At 39.9% G+C, this 15,561-nt stretch overlaps 3 protein-coding genes across 3 annotated transcripts; 1 reads left to right on the top strand and 2 right to left on the bottom strand.

Annotated features, from left to right (window-relative positions):
• Positions 1-260: 260 nt before the first annotated feature.
• Positions 261-4,729, bottom strand: LOC124298793 (glucose dehydrogenase [FAD, quinone]-like). Its single transcript, XM_046751292.1, has 6 exons — positions 4,300-4,729; positions 3,902-4,030; positions 3,267-3,823; positions 1,425-1,887; positions 954-1,324; positions 261-524 (listed from the first exon to the last, which is right to left on the bottom strand). The coding sequence occupies exons 1-6, from the start codon at positions 4,544-4,546 to the stop codon at positions 432-434; spliced, it is 1,860 nt and encodes a 619-aa protein (XP_046607248.1). The 5' UTR covers positions 4,547-4,729; the 3' UTR covers positions 261-431.
• A 2,923-nt stretch (positions 4,730-7,652) lies between these two features.
• Positions 7,653-11,212, top strand: LOC124303383 (ribosome biogenesis protein BOP1 homolog). The gene is made up of 8 exons (XM_046760516.1): positions 7,653-7,981; positions 8,159-8,989; positions 9,083-9,761; positions 9,866-10,075; positions 10,162-10,439; positions 10,518-10,617; positions 10,704-10,899; positions 10,979-11,212. The coding sequence occupies exons 1-8, from the start codon at positions 7,853-7,855 to the stop codon at positions 11,130-11,132; spliced, it is 2,577 nt and encodes an 858-aa protein (XP_046616472.1). The 5' UTR covers positions 7,653-7,852; the 3' UTR covers positions 11,133-11,212.
• Positions 11,213-12,075: 863 nt separating this feature from the next.
• LOC124303238 (uncharacterized) lies at positions 12,076-14,709 on the bottom strand. Its single transcript, XM_046760217.1, has 3 exons — positions 14,579-14,709; positions 14,057-14,383; positions 12,076-13,948 (listed from the first exon to the last, which is right to left on the bottom strand). Exons 1-3 carry the CDS (start codon positions 14,665-14,667, stop codon positions 12,415-12,417), a joined length of 1,950 nt encoding a protein of 649 aa, XP_046616173.1. The 5' UTR covers positions 14,668-14,709; the 3' UTR covers positions 12,076-12,414.
• Positions 14,710-15,561: the final 852 nt, after the last annotated feature.

The raw sequence follows: 15,561 nt of genomic DNA, 5'->3' as shown, positions 1-15,561 counted from the left end.
GTAACATTATATAGGAAAAATCTTACAGGCAGATTCTGTTTCCGTCACATGCACAAAGACAGTGTTCATTCTGTATACTGTGAAGCAAATACCATAATTTTTTGGAGGGTCCATCGTGCCCCAGTTTCCCCTACAACTATTTCATATGGTAAAGCTAGTACTCTATTAAATCAGAAAGAAAATATTTGAATCATGTTGAAAGTGTCCGAAATCCATGGTCCTATTATTTCGTGGATGAATGGTGGTAAAAAGATAAATGGTTTCTAATCTCACACATTTTTAATATCTTCAATCCTGAGTTACAGATCAACGTTACAAGTTTGAAGATACATCCAGTTTCACTTTCCTCAAAAAGTATCGTCTTCCAGTCACAATTATGTACGTGACTAATCGCGCAAGTGCATTTACTTCGTATTAGGAGTAACTTGCGTTCAATATAATAACCGATCGGAGTCCGTCTTGATGAAGTCTGCAGCTCGTTCTCCGATCATCATTGCCGGTGAACCAGTATTCGCAGAAACGATCTGTAAACAAAAAATAAAAGTACTTTTCAGATGAAAAATATTTTCCAAGTACTACTGCAGCAATCCTCACGAAAAAGAACTCTCAACTTCTCTATAACCGGCATTCAGCATTATCTATGAGTTAGTGTCGTGAATTTACACCTAAGTTATGTTTTTTTCCGTGAGGAAAAGTCTAGCGTAAATGTTCTTGAACGTTTACGTAACAACATCGATAGTTGTGTTGACGTCGTGATCTTTAAACTGATACCTATCTGCACAGCCAACTTAGTCCCTTGCCACTTGAATAACTGAATATTTTTATAGCCTATAACCTTCTCATTAGATAAAGAAACCAGATAATTTGTGTACGGAGAGACTAATTTTTGGTAAAAAAAAGGGGTTGGTTCTCATATCAGTGTAACATTTCAAACATTTTGTCCCAAAGTTCACCTTAGGCATGATGGAAGTATCCGCAACGCGCAGACCTTTGATGCCCCGAACTCGAAGCTTATGATCGACAACTGCCATTGTGTCATGCTTGGGGCCCATCTTGCAGGATCCGCTTCCATGAGGTGCGCCAATAGCATCGTGGTGTACCCTACACTTCCAGTAATCGGTGGTAGAAAAAGTGTAATTTCCGCAGGCATCGTTGGCTATTGCTGTTAACGTCATATTGTAGGCTCTCATTGTGTCCGTATCGGTCAACTTTATAGTACTATATATGGCTTCTAGAAGAATATCAATATCGCTGGGTTCGCTCAGGAAGTTACCCCAGATCACGGGTTGTTCAAAAGGATCGTTCGAAGCCAGACTGATTTGTCCTAAAACACCGGATAATGGGCTAAGTATTATTTGTACTTTGATGTTGAAGAACCATTGTGAGACAACCACGTCCTTATTTCTGATACGGTATTTACATACCTCTGCTTTTTGGATGCAGTAACACAGCGAACAAGTCGAAAGTGCGTTTCCCCGTGCTGCTAAGAGCACCAATTTCACCAGACGCACAGGCGGCGTCAAAACCCACGCTATATATTTGCATGTCGGGATAGTCGGGGGTTGTTTTGCTGGAAGCTAGCTGAGCGACTATCCCGGTTATCCCATGACCGGACAATGGGCCAGTCTGAAAGTCGAGGTATTCGGCAGTAGCTGCCCAATTGTTTATGTAGGTGTCAAGTTGATTTATGGTAAAGTTGAGCGTGAAGTACAGGTGGTCTTGGTAATTCCTACCAACACCAGGCAAATTCTTGACGACTGGGATGCCCATAGACTCGAGGTGTTTCTTGGGCCCAATGCCAGAGAGAAGTAGAATGTGAGGTGATTTGACATTTCCAGCGCTGAGAATCACTTCTCGCGATGTACGAACCGTCTTGAATTCACCATTCTGTAAGAAATTATCATATTTTGCTCTCAATTATCAATGAGTTTGGCTATTGATAATTGTATTCAAATAAGGAACACACAAGCGGGTAGCGCTGAAACTACAATCGAGCCATCATTTTACCACTGCTTTTACCTAACGGTCCAGTAAGACGTATGCGAAGCTCAAAGATTCAATTAAACCAGGCGTACATGTTCGTTTGGCTGGACTAGACCATCGTTGGGCTAATTTTTTTAATTAGTAGCCCTTCCGAAGCTTGTTATTAGTCGCCTCTTACTACAATTACACAGGCCCACAAATTAAAAAAAGTTTGTCGTGTTGTAGTCGAGACCCATCATTTTCCATTTATCTCGAACTGCTAAACACGAATCTAAAGTCGAAAGAAGGTGTCGATGGACCAATTTGGCCGTTGGGGCCAAAAAACTAGTTTTAATATTACTAAAAAAAGAGTACATGGGTAATTTTTTTTGTAAGTAACAGCCGCGTACGTCTGTTTGGGGTTATCGGAGTATAATTTGGCTTTTAGCGTTATTAAGGTTTGTAGCTTTTGGGATTATCCGGGTGTTGAACTTTAGAGTTGATCGGAGTTTTGGGTGATAGTCACACTTCACCGAGAGAAATTTTTAGTTCCGGTTACCGCTCAGTCTTTAACTATTTTCATTTTTTAACAGAATCGAGAAATATAGTTTTAGGTGGAAAATGAAAATGAGTTTTCTAGCTGTTACTGGAAAGTCTAGTATCCGTTACTATTCTTTCTCATTACGATCACTGTTACTATATTTTCTTGTAACTGTTGCGAAAATTTATGCTCGTGCGACAGTAAATTGACGTTAAAGCCTTATTTAACTAAAAACGTAGAGTAGACCGAAGAAACTGATTTTGCGTTGTAATTACCAAAAAAGGATCGATAATAGCGCAAAATGTTTACGTGTACCTCGTTTTTCGTAATTCCAACAATATTTAAACAGTTTTTTTAACGATACCTGGTTGACTGAATTTTTCTAGTTACTATAACAAATGAAACTTTTCTCAGTGTCGGATGTGACGTATTTGTACTATGTATAGATATAGATGAACGTTGGATGATAAAAATTAAATGTTCTCATTTTTCGAATTAATTCTTCAACAACTAGGCTCTAGTGACCGAATTAGTTCACCGACGCCCACTTTGAACTCGGATTTGTGTTCAGCAGCCCGTCATACGTAAGAGCTATTGGATCTCAACCCCAGCATAAAATACCTTTTTTTGCGGGCTTGTATCATCAGCCCTACGATGCTACTACGTAAGAGCAATGATAGAAGCACGCGTGAATGAAGACTCACAATCGGTACTCGAATATCTGTGAGTACGATGTGTAAGGTGTAAGTAAGATGATCGTTACCTTAAAGTACTCGACGCCGACTGCCTTCCCGTCCTCGATTATTACTCTTGTGACAGTCGAGTTCAGGGAAACGTGTAGATTCTCACGGTTCCTGCTGGGCCGTAGATACGATGCGGCGCTGCTACGTCTGACTCCATTCTTACTAGTGGTTTGTGCCATTGCAAAACCACTCACCACGTCTCCGTTTAGATCTTGACTAATGCGGAATCCTGCCTCTTCCGCTGCTTTAAGCATAGCATTGGCAAAAGGAGGTTCATAGGGAAATCTCTCAACGGATAGTGGACCCCCCGTGGCGTGCCAGAATCTTCCAACTCTATCAATTTCACCGTTATCCTCCGCCTTGAGAAAGAAAGGTTTCACTTCATCCCATGTCCAGCCCTCATTACCCATAGCGGCCCAATTGTTGTAATCCGTTGGATTGCCCCTCAAATATACCATCCCGTTGTGCACCGTACATCCACCGAGAACTTTCGCCGCGGCGTACTCACAAGAACCGTTTTCTGAGAGGCAGGCGTACCTTTCGTTCGTGATTGTGTATCCCCAGCTCAAATTGGAACCTTACATGAGGCAGATATTTCATTTGTTTTCGTAGCATGTTTATAAATTTAATTCATTAGTCTTTCTCTAATACGTACCAGCTATGATTACGGCCGCACCCGGAATTTGTGCGGATGCAGGTTCGTCATCACCAGCTTCGAGAAGCAATATTTTCCAGTGCGAAATCTCGCTCAGTCTCGCGGCCACCACGGAACCTGCCGCACCACCTGAAACAAGAACCAGCTTTGAACAGCACTCACCACTTTCTTGTTCAGTTCTCAGGATATTTTGGAACTATACAATGTATCACATGCGATTTACATGATCTGCGCAGTCCAAAAAATCTCTCAACTGTTCTCGGACAGCCTAGTCAATGAAGAAATCCTCTTCGCGACTACCGACGGGAGTAAATATCAGTATGAATTATCCACGCACGATTGCGATTGTTGTTTTTCAATGTTGCTAACGTTTTTGACATCCATTGCTTAATACTTACCGCCGGCTACGATGTAGTCATACTCGGGATCTGGTGTCTCGATGGGCGTCACGCGTTCGCATATTCCCGATATTTTTTCGTTCTTTCGTATGGCTGAGTCCAGAAAAGACATCAACGTACCGGATTCACCGCACATGTCTACTAAAGTGGGACCCGGTAGCTGCCTCTCGTTACATGTTTGTGCCAAAGTTAGGTGATGAGTCATCGTTACAGACAACAATAAGATAAGTTGAAAATTGATATACATCTTGAATATTAGCTGTTATTGACATCAATTATATCTTTCCTTGTCACGCCGTTTTTCTAACGATTATCAATCAACTAGAATCACAATAGAAGTTGTAATTGAAGTTTTTCTGCTAGAACTCGCTTATCTTACGAACATCTCGCAGTATTTTAAATTTCATGGATGAATTCTTCAACCGGACTGACCGTCACCCTGTCATTTTATAAGTGTCATATGACGCACTGTTATTGGTTGTGACCTATGTGATAATACAATATTGGTATTAGTGCTCTGTTTGTGCCATATCGGTGCTTATTCAGGTTTTTGTATATTTTTTCTTTTATAAACATAAATTAATGAAAATACGTCACAATTGACAAGTGGGTTTTCTAAAGTCAAATGCGCCAGCTGTGCCCTCTAAATGTTTGATGTATAATCTCAATATTGTGCACGAACGGCATATTTTCACCTGATTAAATGAACAACTACAGATTGTACAGACGCTTAGATTGATTTTGACCTTTTTGATATGCCTAGTAATTTTACGATCCGCAGTTTTGGATGCGCACAGTTGGCACTGCCAGCCACTCCCTGATGCCAAGAGTGCGTTCCTAAATTGTCTGACAGCACTAAAAACTCCCTAGGACATAGGCTCAGCTACTCACCAGAGATGATACTCACGAACCTGGTAGCGCAAAAAAGATAAAAGATTGTTGACAGTACTGGGGACTTATATCGGAACACACCGCAAATAGCACGTGGAGAAAAGCTTAAAGACGCGCGGCTGGAAGTGTCAACGGTGCTGATACAAAACCGTGGGTCCTGAACACGGAGTAGTAGGAAGGAAACAAGACTCTGCGATAAAACTTGTCCCCAGTTTTGAGGTAACGTAAGAGGAATTGTCTAAATGCGATTTGAGCGCCTTTTACGGAAAAAAGTGAAATTTTCATTATAAAATGTAAAAAAAAAAAGGCGGCAATCGTAACCTATAAGCCTCCGTTTTATAAACATATTCCGTAAATTCGTAAAATACGCATCTGAAGTAACTAAAAAACAGTAAAAACCGAGTGATTGCTTTTCTAATCTCAACCGACATTAAATCCGAGGAAAAGGTTTGCAAACGGCGAATCGTAAGATATGATATCATATGGTGAAAGGGGTGAGTGCGCTATACGAACTTACACCGCAAGAGGCGCTTAAATCGCACCTTGACAATTCTTCTTACGTTGCCCCAAAAACTGGGCCAGCTTTTGTGCCAAGTGCTGCTCGAGTGTTGTCTCCTTCCTACTACTCCGTGGTCGTAAAATTACTAGGGATATCAAAGGGTTTAGAATCAATCTGAATCTCTGTAACTGTGAACAACGAGTTTATGCACTGAACAGAACGAAAATTGGTACAGAAGAAAAAATCACTGTTTATATAGTTTGTAGTTTCTCTCTTATGGAGTTCCTCTGAAAATTCTGTTAGCTATTGATAAATTTTACTTATTTGTAATATATTTTTTAACATTCGTTGAGAATGTTTCATGTGAAATCCACTGCCTCCTCTCACCTTTATTTTTTTTATCTGAATACAATTATTTTTCATTTCAATACTACAAATCGACAGAAACATAACATCGATTTGTTGTGTCTAAAATACGAATGATACAGATACTAATTTTTCACTCTTTGAGTACATTTGAGCGTTATTAGAACAATTTACATATTCAGCGATCTTATCACCATCTCAAAATGTTAAGAACATTAATTTTGAGTTTTTTTGTACAGCTGTCAGTTGAGATATCTATACGTTCCGACAACGCATTCTTAAAACTTTGTAGAATAGCTTACATAGAACATCTGCTGAGGTTATTAGAAGCATCTGGGGAGCTTCCGGGGCGCTCTAGGGAAGCTCGCGATTCGCGCCATAGGCTTTACGGTGGGGAACTTCAGGGAACTTCCCATGCGCTTCTGGCTGAGCTCGCAAACAGTTAACGGAAAGCTTTTGGTGCTGTCTGGGAAGTATTTTCAGAGCGATACTGCACAAAAGTACGATACACACGGTGTATTCCGTTACTTTTACGCAAGCGAAGCATCAAGATTCTGTCTTTTTTCATATTTGCCGGCCGCGTCGTGAAATCGAAACTCGTATCCAAATTAATGTTTCTTATGATTTTTCAGTCTATTTTTATTTCAGTGGGAAGACTCTAGCCCCAACTTCCTGGCGGGAATTTTGCCCCTGGACCCCTCTCACACCCAATTCTATGCTTCAATATCATTTTTATGTTATTGGGTTTTATGAAATAGCGTTTTTTTTTTCTCTCCATAGTTCTATATAATCTCGTGGGGCATTTTCCACCCACCGCATGAAAAACTAATGTTTACAACTCGGGCGCAGGATTTACGGCCTTGTTGTAAACAGCTCTAATTACCTGCCGAAGATTTTCACGAGAAATATATTAGTAGCCTGTCGAGCGGTATACGTTTTAAAGTACATCCAATTTAACACATTTCAATTATTATATTGTATAACAGAAACAAAATATATTGTAAGAATAAATTAAGATTGGATATCCTTGTTACGTCCCCCAGACTTCATATTCCTTTCCCACACTCTTAGTTACCTTACGCTCTGTAGTCTACTCTTATCGTCCGCGAGTCAGCAGATTCTTCTGTAACTCGCGGCTAGCTTGCCTCCTACATCCCGCAAAACAAGGCAGATCCATCCTAGCGCTCAAGCAAGACACCTATCCCTCTAAACCAAGATCATACCTTTTTCCCTCGACCGACTCCGTTGCATTGACTACTAATAAACAATCATATACTTATAATCGTTTACCTTCCCTTAATACCGATCCCTTTCTATTCCATTCACTTCCTGCATTGGGAGTAGTAGCACGCGAGTGCATAGTCGATGTGAACGGACCCTATAATAGCCAAATAACACCTTGGCTGGGCGTGGAGTAAGCTCCGATTACCGCTCATCGGAGCCTACGCATTCTACCCCGTAACATCATCCTTGTTTGATTCCGCAAAACTCTGCAGAGATTGATTCAGAAATTTTAACAATTTCTCAGAAGCTGAAAAAATTAGTAGCATACTTATGAAACTCTCTAAAGTGAGAGCAGAGATGAGTAGGGTGAGAGCTTAAACTTTAGCGTGCTTCGAAGTATCTGCATCCGTGCGTCTGCTGGTTTGAAATGTAAATCGAGATATCGATTGCGGAAAGTTTGCGTATCGCAAGTCGAACTATCGAAGTGCAAAAGCCAAACACGTGTCATACCTAACCTCAAAAAACAACGCGGTTGTCCAAAGCGGCTGTCTTCCAACTTGCCACTGCCTAGTGATGGGTGCCCCGAAAAAGGCAGGTAAGCGAAAGCAGGACCCAATCATTCCGAACAAATCAAACAAAGAAGAAGAAAGGGTAGAGAATGTCGAAGAACTTGAAGACGATGACGACTTGGACGAGAATTCGGTAAGACAGATAATCGAATCATTTAAATATGTATTAAACATCCTAGGTTAGGTTGAGTTGGGTCAGCTTTGAGCTTCAGTAAAAAATTGAAGCAGTAATCGTAACGCAAAGATCTATTGTCATCACTGGTTCTCTTTGGCAATTTATTGTACACTACATGACACTCCGTGTATCCAGGATTTAGGATCGGAGGATTTTCTAGCCACCGATCAACTCGACGAGGACGATGACAGCACAGACGACGAAGTCGAAGGGGATAATGATGTTGTCGATTCTGATACTGAGAATGATCCAATTGTTTTTGGCTCTGATAACGATGATGAGGAACTAGAATTTGAATCTGACTCTGAAGAGTACGAGAAGGATGATGATTCTGTGAATGAAGAAGAGGAGGACGAAGAAGATTCGGAAGCAGAGAGTGACGGGTCTGTCAATTCCAAAGACAAAGTTAGTTCAGAATCTGGAAACGAGCAGTCAGAGGAAGAAGTTCGGCAGCCTAAAACAAATAACAAATCTTTAGTAAAGTCTAATAAGGAAAGCAATGGAAGTAACAAGCCAGCTAGAAATGTGAATAAAAAAGTAGTAAAACTAAACGATCATAGTGAGAAAAATTTTGAGAATGGTGTAAAACAGAATAAATCAAGTATTGTGAATAGTGGTCGCAATACAAGCGACCCAGCAGTTGAAAAACTGACTAGTAATGTCGACGAATATGAACAAGACAGTTCGGATGAAGAAGATATTCGAAATACCATTGGGAATATCCCCTTGCAATGGTATAACGAGTATCCTCACATCGGGTACGACTGGGATGGTAAAAAAATTTTAAAACCAGAGAAGGGAGATCAGCTGGATAACTTTTTGAAGAGAATGGAAGATCCAGATTTTTGGAGAACTGTGAAAGACCCCATGACGGGACAAGATGTAGTACTCAGCGAAGCTGACATAGAGCTCATAACAAGAATCCAGAAGCAAAAGATACCTGATGCTCAATTTGACGAGTACACAGTAAGTTATTTGTTCCTTACCAGATTTTATTTAATACTTTCAACATATCTCTGAAATTTGTTTTGAAACTTTACTTTCCTATTACTTTTACAGCCTTGGGTCGAGTGGTTCACGTCCGAAGTGATGAAAACGCCATTGCGTAAATTTCCGGAGCACAAACGATCATTCTTGCCTTCAAAGTCGGAAGCAAAGAAAGTTTCCAAGCTAGTTCATGCTCTGAAAATGGGTTGGATAAAGTCAACAGTCGAAATGGAGAAGGAAAAACAGAAGAACAAGGAAAACAAAGATTTTTACATGCTGTGGCAGTCAGACGATCAGGCTGAGGAAATGCGGAGGATTCACAAGCACATACCGGCACCAAAGAGGCATTTGCCTGGTCACGCAGAGAGCTATAATCCTCCGCCAGAGTATCTCTTTGACAAAAAAGAAATGAAGGAATGGAATAAGCTGAAGTCCACGCCATGGAAAAGGAAGCTTCACTTCATTCCACAGAAGTTTAATTCACTTCGTGAAGTCCCGGCTTATTCAAGATATATCAAAGAGCGGTTTCAGAGATGTTTGGACTTGTATCTTTGTCCAAGGGCTTTGAAAATGAGGCTTACCATTGACCCAGCCAGCTTGGTTCCACAGCTACCTAGTCCTCAAGATTTACAACCATTTCCCACTACTATGTCAATGGTCTTTAAGGGGCACACTGACATGATAAGATCCTTTACTGCCGAAGCTAAAGGCCAGTATATCGCTTCTGGCGGAGATGATATGACGCTTAAAAGTGAGTTGTTTTGTCGAAACTTTTTCATTGTAGGTCGATTGTAATTAAAGATTAAGGAAAAAATTTAAAACTGCGAATTAATGAATGAGTGAACATGTTTTCAGTATGGGAAATTGCAACTGGTAGATGTGTAAAGACCGTTCCTTGTGGAGGCATTATAAGAAGTGTTGCATGGTGTCCAAATCAAGCAATTTCGCTGATAGCCGTTGCTGCAGATCAGAAAGTTTTGTTAATCAACCCTGGAGTAGGGGACCACTTAATCACAAGCAAAACGGACCAGCTTCTGGAAATCATACCTCAAAGCGATGTAATAGGTAATAAATTTGTTAGCATATGTGACTGTAACTGAATCCAGGAAACTACTTTCCAATGTACTAAATTCTTTTTACTTGTATTTCAGTGAATGAGAGGGTAAGGACGGCAGTTCAGTGGGAACAGGCCGAAGGTGAAAATTGGCGAAATGGTATCAGAGTAATATTAAATCACTTTAAAGTTGTGAAGCAGGTGACTTGGCATGCGAGGGGTGACTATCTAGCCACCGTTATGCCCGATGGGCAGAACAGATCTGTTCTAATAAATCAGTTGTCAAAGAGGCGTTCGCAATTGCCATTCAGCAAGTCCAAGGGACTGGTACAATGTGTTTTGTTCCATCCCATTAGACCATTTTTATTTGTCGCGGTAAGTTGCCACATTGATCTTTGTGCTTGTGATTGTTTGAGTCACTTTTCCAATTGAGTAATTTAAACAAATTTTCAGACACAACGGAATGTTAGAATATACGACTTGGTTAAGCAGGAGATGGTCAAGAAACTGCTGTCTAATTCTATGTGGATATCAACAATGGCAATACATCCTGGTAATCAACACAGTTTCATATTTTTCTCCGCAACTTTGTGAAATTCGTCATTGGTTCTTCTCCTAATAAATTGCTTGTGTGTTTAGGTGGCGACAACATCTTAGTAGGCACATATGATAGAAAAATGCTCTGGTTCGATCTGGATTTGAGCACAAAGCCCTATCAAACTTTACGATTGCATGGAACAGCCGTGCGTGGTGTAGCCTTCCACAAGCGTTATCCACTATTTGCCTCTGGAGCTGATGACAAAGGTCTGATTGTATCACACGGAATGGTGTACAAGTAAGTAAATCGGTATTATGTTTTTATTAAGCCACAAGAAACAACTTCTTATTGTTTTTTTTTTTTTTGTTCCTTACAGCGACCTTCTTCAAAACCCACTGATTGTGCCGCTAAAAAGACTGTGCAATCATGAGACTTACAACGATTTTGGTATTCTTGATGTCATGTTTCATCCAATACAACCCTGGCTATTTTCGGCTGGTGCAGATGCAACTATTCGTTTATACACGTAGTTTAATTATGGGTATGACATACAAGTTGTTTCAATTTCTGGCCGTATCGTTATGTTCTAATAAACATATTTTACTACATTTATCTACTGCCTGCATTTTTTGGACCTCGACCGTTTACCCAAATTTCCATGATGTATGTTTGATGCTATGAATTCCTCGAAATTTAAGTGGAATGGAATGAATGGATCGGTAACTATATTTATTTGTTATAACTTGTATCATTGTAAAATGTTATTTATTTCTGAAGCCATTTGTTTGGCGCATCGTTAAAAACGGATTAACGTTTTCTACAAAAGCTTGATATTGCTATATTAAACTGTTATGGATCATCTGAGATTATTTTTAGAAGTGCATTAATCATATATTCATTACGAAAAACATTTTTGCCACTTTTTCCGATATTACAACATGTGCACTATTACTAAACTTTAAGATTACCTTATCTACTGATTAAGTAGTTACAAAAGAATAACGTGCAAACACATTAAAGTAAACCTATAGGAACTTTTGGCTCGTAATTAATTGCAGAAATTACTTCATAGTTGCCTGAATAATATAATAGGTAATATACGTATATATCCCAGGGTTTCATATATAAACTAAAATTATAAAGGTAAGAGGTTACACTTAAAAAAAATCTGTAATCGAACCATTCTACATGGTAGAATTTGACTGAAAATTCATACAATATCACCTCGAACTACCGAACGAGTACTTTAACGTAAACTTTGATGAAATACAAAAACGTAATATTAAAATTCAGTCCCCTGTATGTAAGTAATAACATAGAAGGAAAATATTTTTCATATTTTCCTGGTAACACATAATTAAACAACATATAATCTATTGATACAAAATTCAGGTTTCCTAATATATTTGGGACTTATTCATGCATGCAAAGTAGAATTTGATCTACGACTGCAATTTTAAGCATATTCATTTCTTCATCACACATATCATCGGGTATATCCGGAAATGTCCATATCCGATTCATTGTAGCATACTTCTTTCGAGACCAAAACATATAGCATTAATTCAAACTGATATTTGATTAATTTCTTTTGTTATAATGGACAGCTATGAATGTTACGGTATCTTCTGTTACTGTGTATTTTCTTTTTGAAATTCTAGTACAACAAGTACAATAACTTTCAAATTGGACTACATTGCCTGCATAGAGCGATACATTCACTAGTCAACATTAGCAGGGCTTGTTTATACATGGCTAAAACTAAAGAGCAGTATATACGTTACAAACTCTGCATCATAAATATAAAAGCTATTACGTAAGGGGGGAATGCCCTAAGCACTGCCACTCTGGCTCTCCACATTCACACATCCTACCCGCATGACGGATTTGGAAAACTGTAACAATATGTCTGTTATCGTCAAATCTACAACTGATATGTAATTCGTGAATTAAAAATGTGTAGAACTGATTGGCCCAACGTTGCCTCAAGTAAACTGACCTAGGGTCTTGACATAAAACATTTTCTATAGCATGTTTCTGCTGGTCCGCTTTGTCTCCTAGAATTTCGTTCAACTGTACCAAAGCTCGTTCATTAAATGTTACAGTTAACGCCGAAACACGCGATCTCGATATCCAATCTGGTATCCTTACATTAGAAGAATTTTCTTCCTGCCCCAAGTTCATGTGACCTCTACTTTCAATTCTAATGTTCTGACCATTCCCAGCATTCTGAGAAACTGCGGATCCAGCCATTCCTTGTATATTTGACAAAGTTTGCGACGTAAAACCTTCTTCGCCATCAGGCGCTTCTCTAATACCCATTCGAATTGGAGAATTATCAAGCCTCGAATTTGCTGCACGCAGGTCAATCAAATCTAAGTCAGTACTTATTCCGTCGGCACCGTCTAATAGCCTAGTATTTCGCGATATTTGATCAATGGGATTGTTAACCTCAGCATTTCTCGAATTGAAGGACATTGTTCTATTAGCTTGAGGATTCAGGTCGATATGTTGTATATTAAACACTGTATTCTCATTGTGCAATTCCAAAGTTCTGGGGACGATTCCACCATTTCTGGAATTATGTGTGGAATTTTGCATAGAATCTACAGTACTTTGTAGAGAAATTTCTGGACTCAATAATTCTCGTTCGTCAAATGAACCCAGGTCCGTATTTAGCCCGTTAGACATCTCCCTGTTCCCATCCAAGTTGCTGGTACCAAGTGTGACGCTTCTATTATTATCAAATCCTGTGACAATATCTAAATTCCTATCAACTGGTCGGTAACAGTTTCTAGCTTCTAAGTAGTTACCGAATTCCGAATGTCCATCAAACTCTTCCGCCTGTAGTCTGAGTGCGATTTCCTCATCTCTAGAAATATCTGTGCCGTGCGCTGCACCATCAGTACTACCATAATGAGGTTCGTGTAACGTAGTTCTAAAGCCATTGCTCGTTTCAGATGCAACAAGATTTTGCCTGCTCAATCGTTCACTTGAATCCAAGTTTAGATTTGTCCTTTCATCAATATTTCCTCGCGATTCCCGATCAAGAATACCACTTCTCTCCAATTCTCTACTGCTGTACTTTTCAACGTACAACGGGTTGTCGTACTGCGGTATGTAAGGTTTGATGTCCAACACTGGTGTTTGGTCCACCATATCTACGCCCTCGAAGAAAATAGTGCAATTCACTATTTTTATGATTTTAACAAGGCTCAGACCTATCGGACAAGGTCGGTGCGGTGATCTGGTCGAAAATACTCCGGTTCGTATTCCGTTTAGTCTGGGTGGCGCTACTTTAGCACGTACATGAGTTGACTCGTTCCTATGGAAGTGGAAGAGTATCCTAAAGAGAAAAATCACAGAAATTATAAAACACGCAGAAGAAAAAAACCGTTACTTTTTTTTAATAAATCGAAAACTGTTAGCACAGTAATGTTTCACCAATCCTTACCACATGTGTGAGAAGTCTTGAAGGCCATCTAAGGCATGTTCAGGATTGGTAAAGATAGAATTAAAAAGTGTTAATTTCCCTGGTGCCTTATCGCATATTCCAGGTTGTCGTGGCGTCCCTCGTTTGTTAGGAAACCATGTTGACACGACTCCAATGGGTTTCAACTTGAGACCTTCATCTACTTCGTTGCTCGTGCTTGGCAAGGGTGTTTTCGAAATGTCTGGTTTTGACATGAACGACTTTTTCTCTGCTGTTCGCGATCCTACGAGGCGTTTGATGCCCTCGACGTCTTTATCATGGACGTAACGGAGATTACGTATCTGTTGCCTGAAATATTACGAAACCAATTTGGATTTTCAGTTCTATCAGAAATTCATTGACTTGTTATTTGCGTCAGTCGATGTCGGCGAGTTTTTTGGTTATGTTATGTCACACACGTCATGGACCAAAATGTGCAGCTCTCGGCCGTGCGCGTTTAATTGTAAATAGAACGGGAAAGCGCAGCGAGGGAATAATTCCTACCTTAAATTGTTTATCTCTTTTCTCGCCGTATTCAACTGCGCCAGCAAGCATTTTGCATCGAAATCGGAATTTTGACATTTTCCTTCCATGATCGGAGCCTGAGATGATCGGGAAGACAGCGAACAGCTGTCTCAAACGATGAGGCTGGATTTTCATGGGTGTTATATGTCGCGACTGCAACTTGACGCGACAGCGCTACGCCGTCGGCTAGAAAAGGCGCTCATGAAAATAGGTACCGACGGAACGGCAAAATGCCGCGCGTCGCAACCCACGTACTTAGGTCAATGGATGCCGATTACATTTTTATGCGAAGAATTGAAAAATCTAGGAAGTGTGGAGAAATGAAGAAAATGAAGGAGCAAGATAAAGTAAACGATGGCGTATACGGACTGCGTGCGATCGATTGCTCGCGCACATTTACGTCGATAGACAGTATAGAGAAATAGATTTCAACATTTTTCAAACTAGTCCTGATTTCGACGAAATATCCAAAGGGGTTAGCCTCACTTATTTTTTGACCAAAAAAATACTTTGTCTCAGAATCGATTCTTGTGACCTTTTCCCGACCAATTAGACCCCCAGGAACTCAGAAAACGCATCAAATAGAGCGTAGGACCAACAGCAAAAAAATTACGATGGAAAGAGAGCCAGCTAAAAAATATCGAAAATTCAGGTTCTGGTTTTTTGGCTGTAACTTTTGACCCGCTGCTCGCAGCGTATTCCGACTGCGTCCAATCGATTTTTCTTGCAAAATTATGTCGATATAGGGCACCAAAGAATTGATTCCAGCACTTTTCAAAATCGCGAAAATTTTCGCCAAAAACACAAAGGGGTTAGCCTTACTTTTTTTTTGAGCAAAAAACTTTTGGTCTCAGATTCCATTTGTATGACGCTTTTATGACCAATTGGACCACCAGGAACTCAGAAAACGCAGCAAAAAGAGCGTAGAACCTACAGCACAGAAATTACGATGGAAAGAGCAC

This window comes from Neodiprion virginianus, chromosome 1 (genome assembly GCF_021901495.1).
Source record: "Neodiprion virginianus isolate iyNeoVirg1 chromosome 1, iyNeoVirg1.1, whole genome shotgun sequence".
NCBI lineage: Eukaryota > Metazoa > Arthropoda > Insecta > Hymenoptera > Diprionidae > Neodiprion > Neodiprion virginianus.
This window is presented reverse-complemented; position numbering and strand designations above follow the sequence as displayed.

Excerpts from the sequence above, each read along its gene's own strand:
- LOC124298793 (XM_046751292.1), bottom strand. The coding sequence starts at position 4,546 with ATGTATATCAATTTTCAACTTATCTTATTGTTGTCTGTAACGATGACT. Across the intron at positions 4,031-4,299 it reads TGACTACATCGTAGCCGGCG|GTGGTGCGGCAGGTTCCGTG; the intron begins GTAAGTATTAAG and ends TTCTTGTTTCAG. Across the intron at positions 3,824-3,901 it reads TGCGGCCGTAATCATAGCTG|GTTCCAATTTGAGCTGGGGA; the intron begins GTACGTATTAGA and ends GCCTCATGTAAG.
- LOC124303383 (XM_046760516.1), top strand. The coding sequence starts at position 7,853 with ATGGGTGCCCCGAAAAAGGCAGGTAAGCGAAAGCAGGACCCAATCATT. Across the intron at positions 8,990-9,082 it reads CTCAATTTGACGAGTACACA|CCTTGGGTCGAGTGGTTCAC; the intron begins GTAAGTTATTTG and ends TTACTTTTACAG. Across the intron at positions 9,762-9,865 it reads AGATGATATGACGCTTAAAA|TATGGGAAATTGCAACTGGT; the intron begins GTGAGTTGTTTT and ends ACATGTTTTCAG.
- LOC124303238 (XM_046760217.1), bottom strand. The coding sequence starts at position 14,667 with ATGGAAGGAAAATGTCAAAATTCCGATTTCGATGCAAAATGCTTGCTG. Across the intron at positions 14,384-14,578 it reads AAAGAGATAAACAATTTAAG|GCAACAGATACGTAATCTCC; the intron begins GTAGGAATTATT and ends GTAATATTTCAG. Across the intron at positions 13,949-14,056 it reads CAAGACTTCTCACACATGTG|GATACTCTTCCACTTCCATA; the intron begins GTAAGGATTGGT and ends TTTTCTCTTTAG.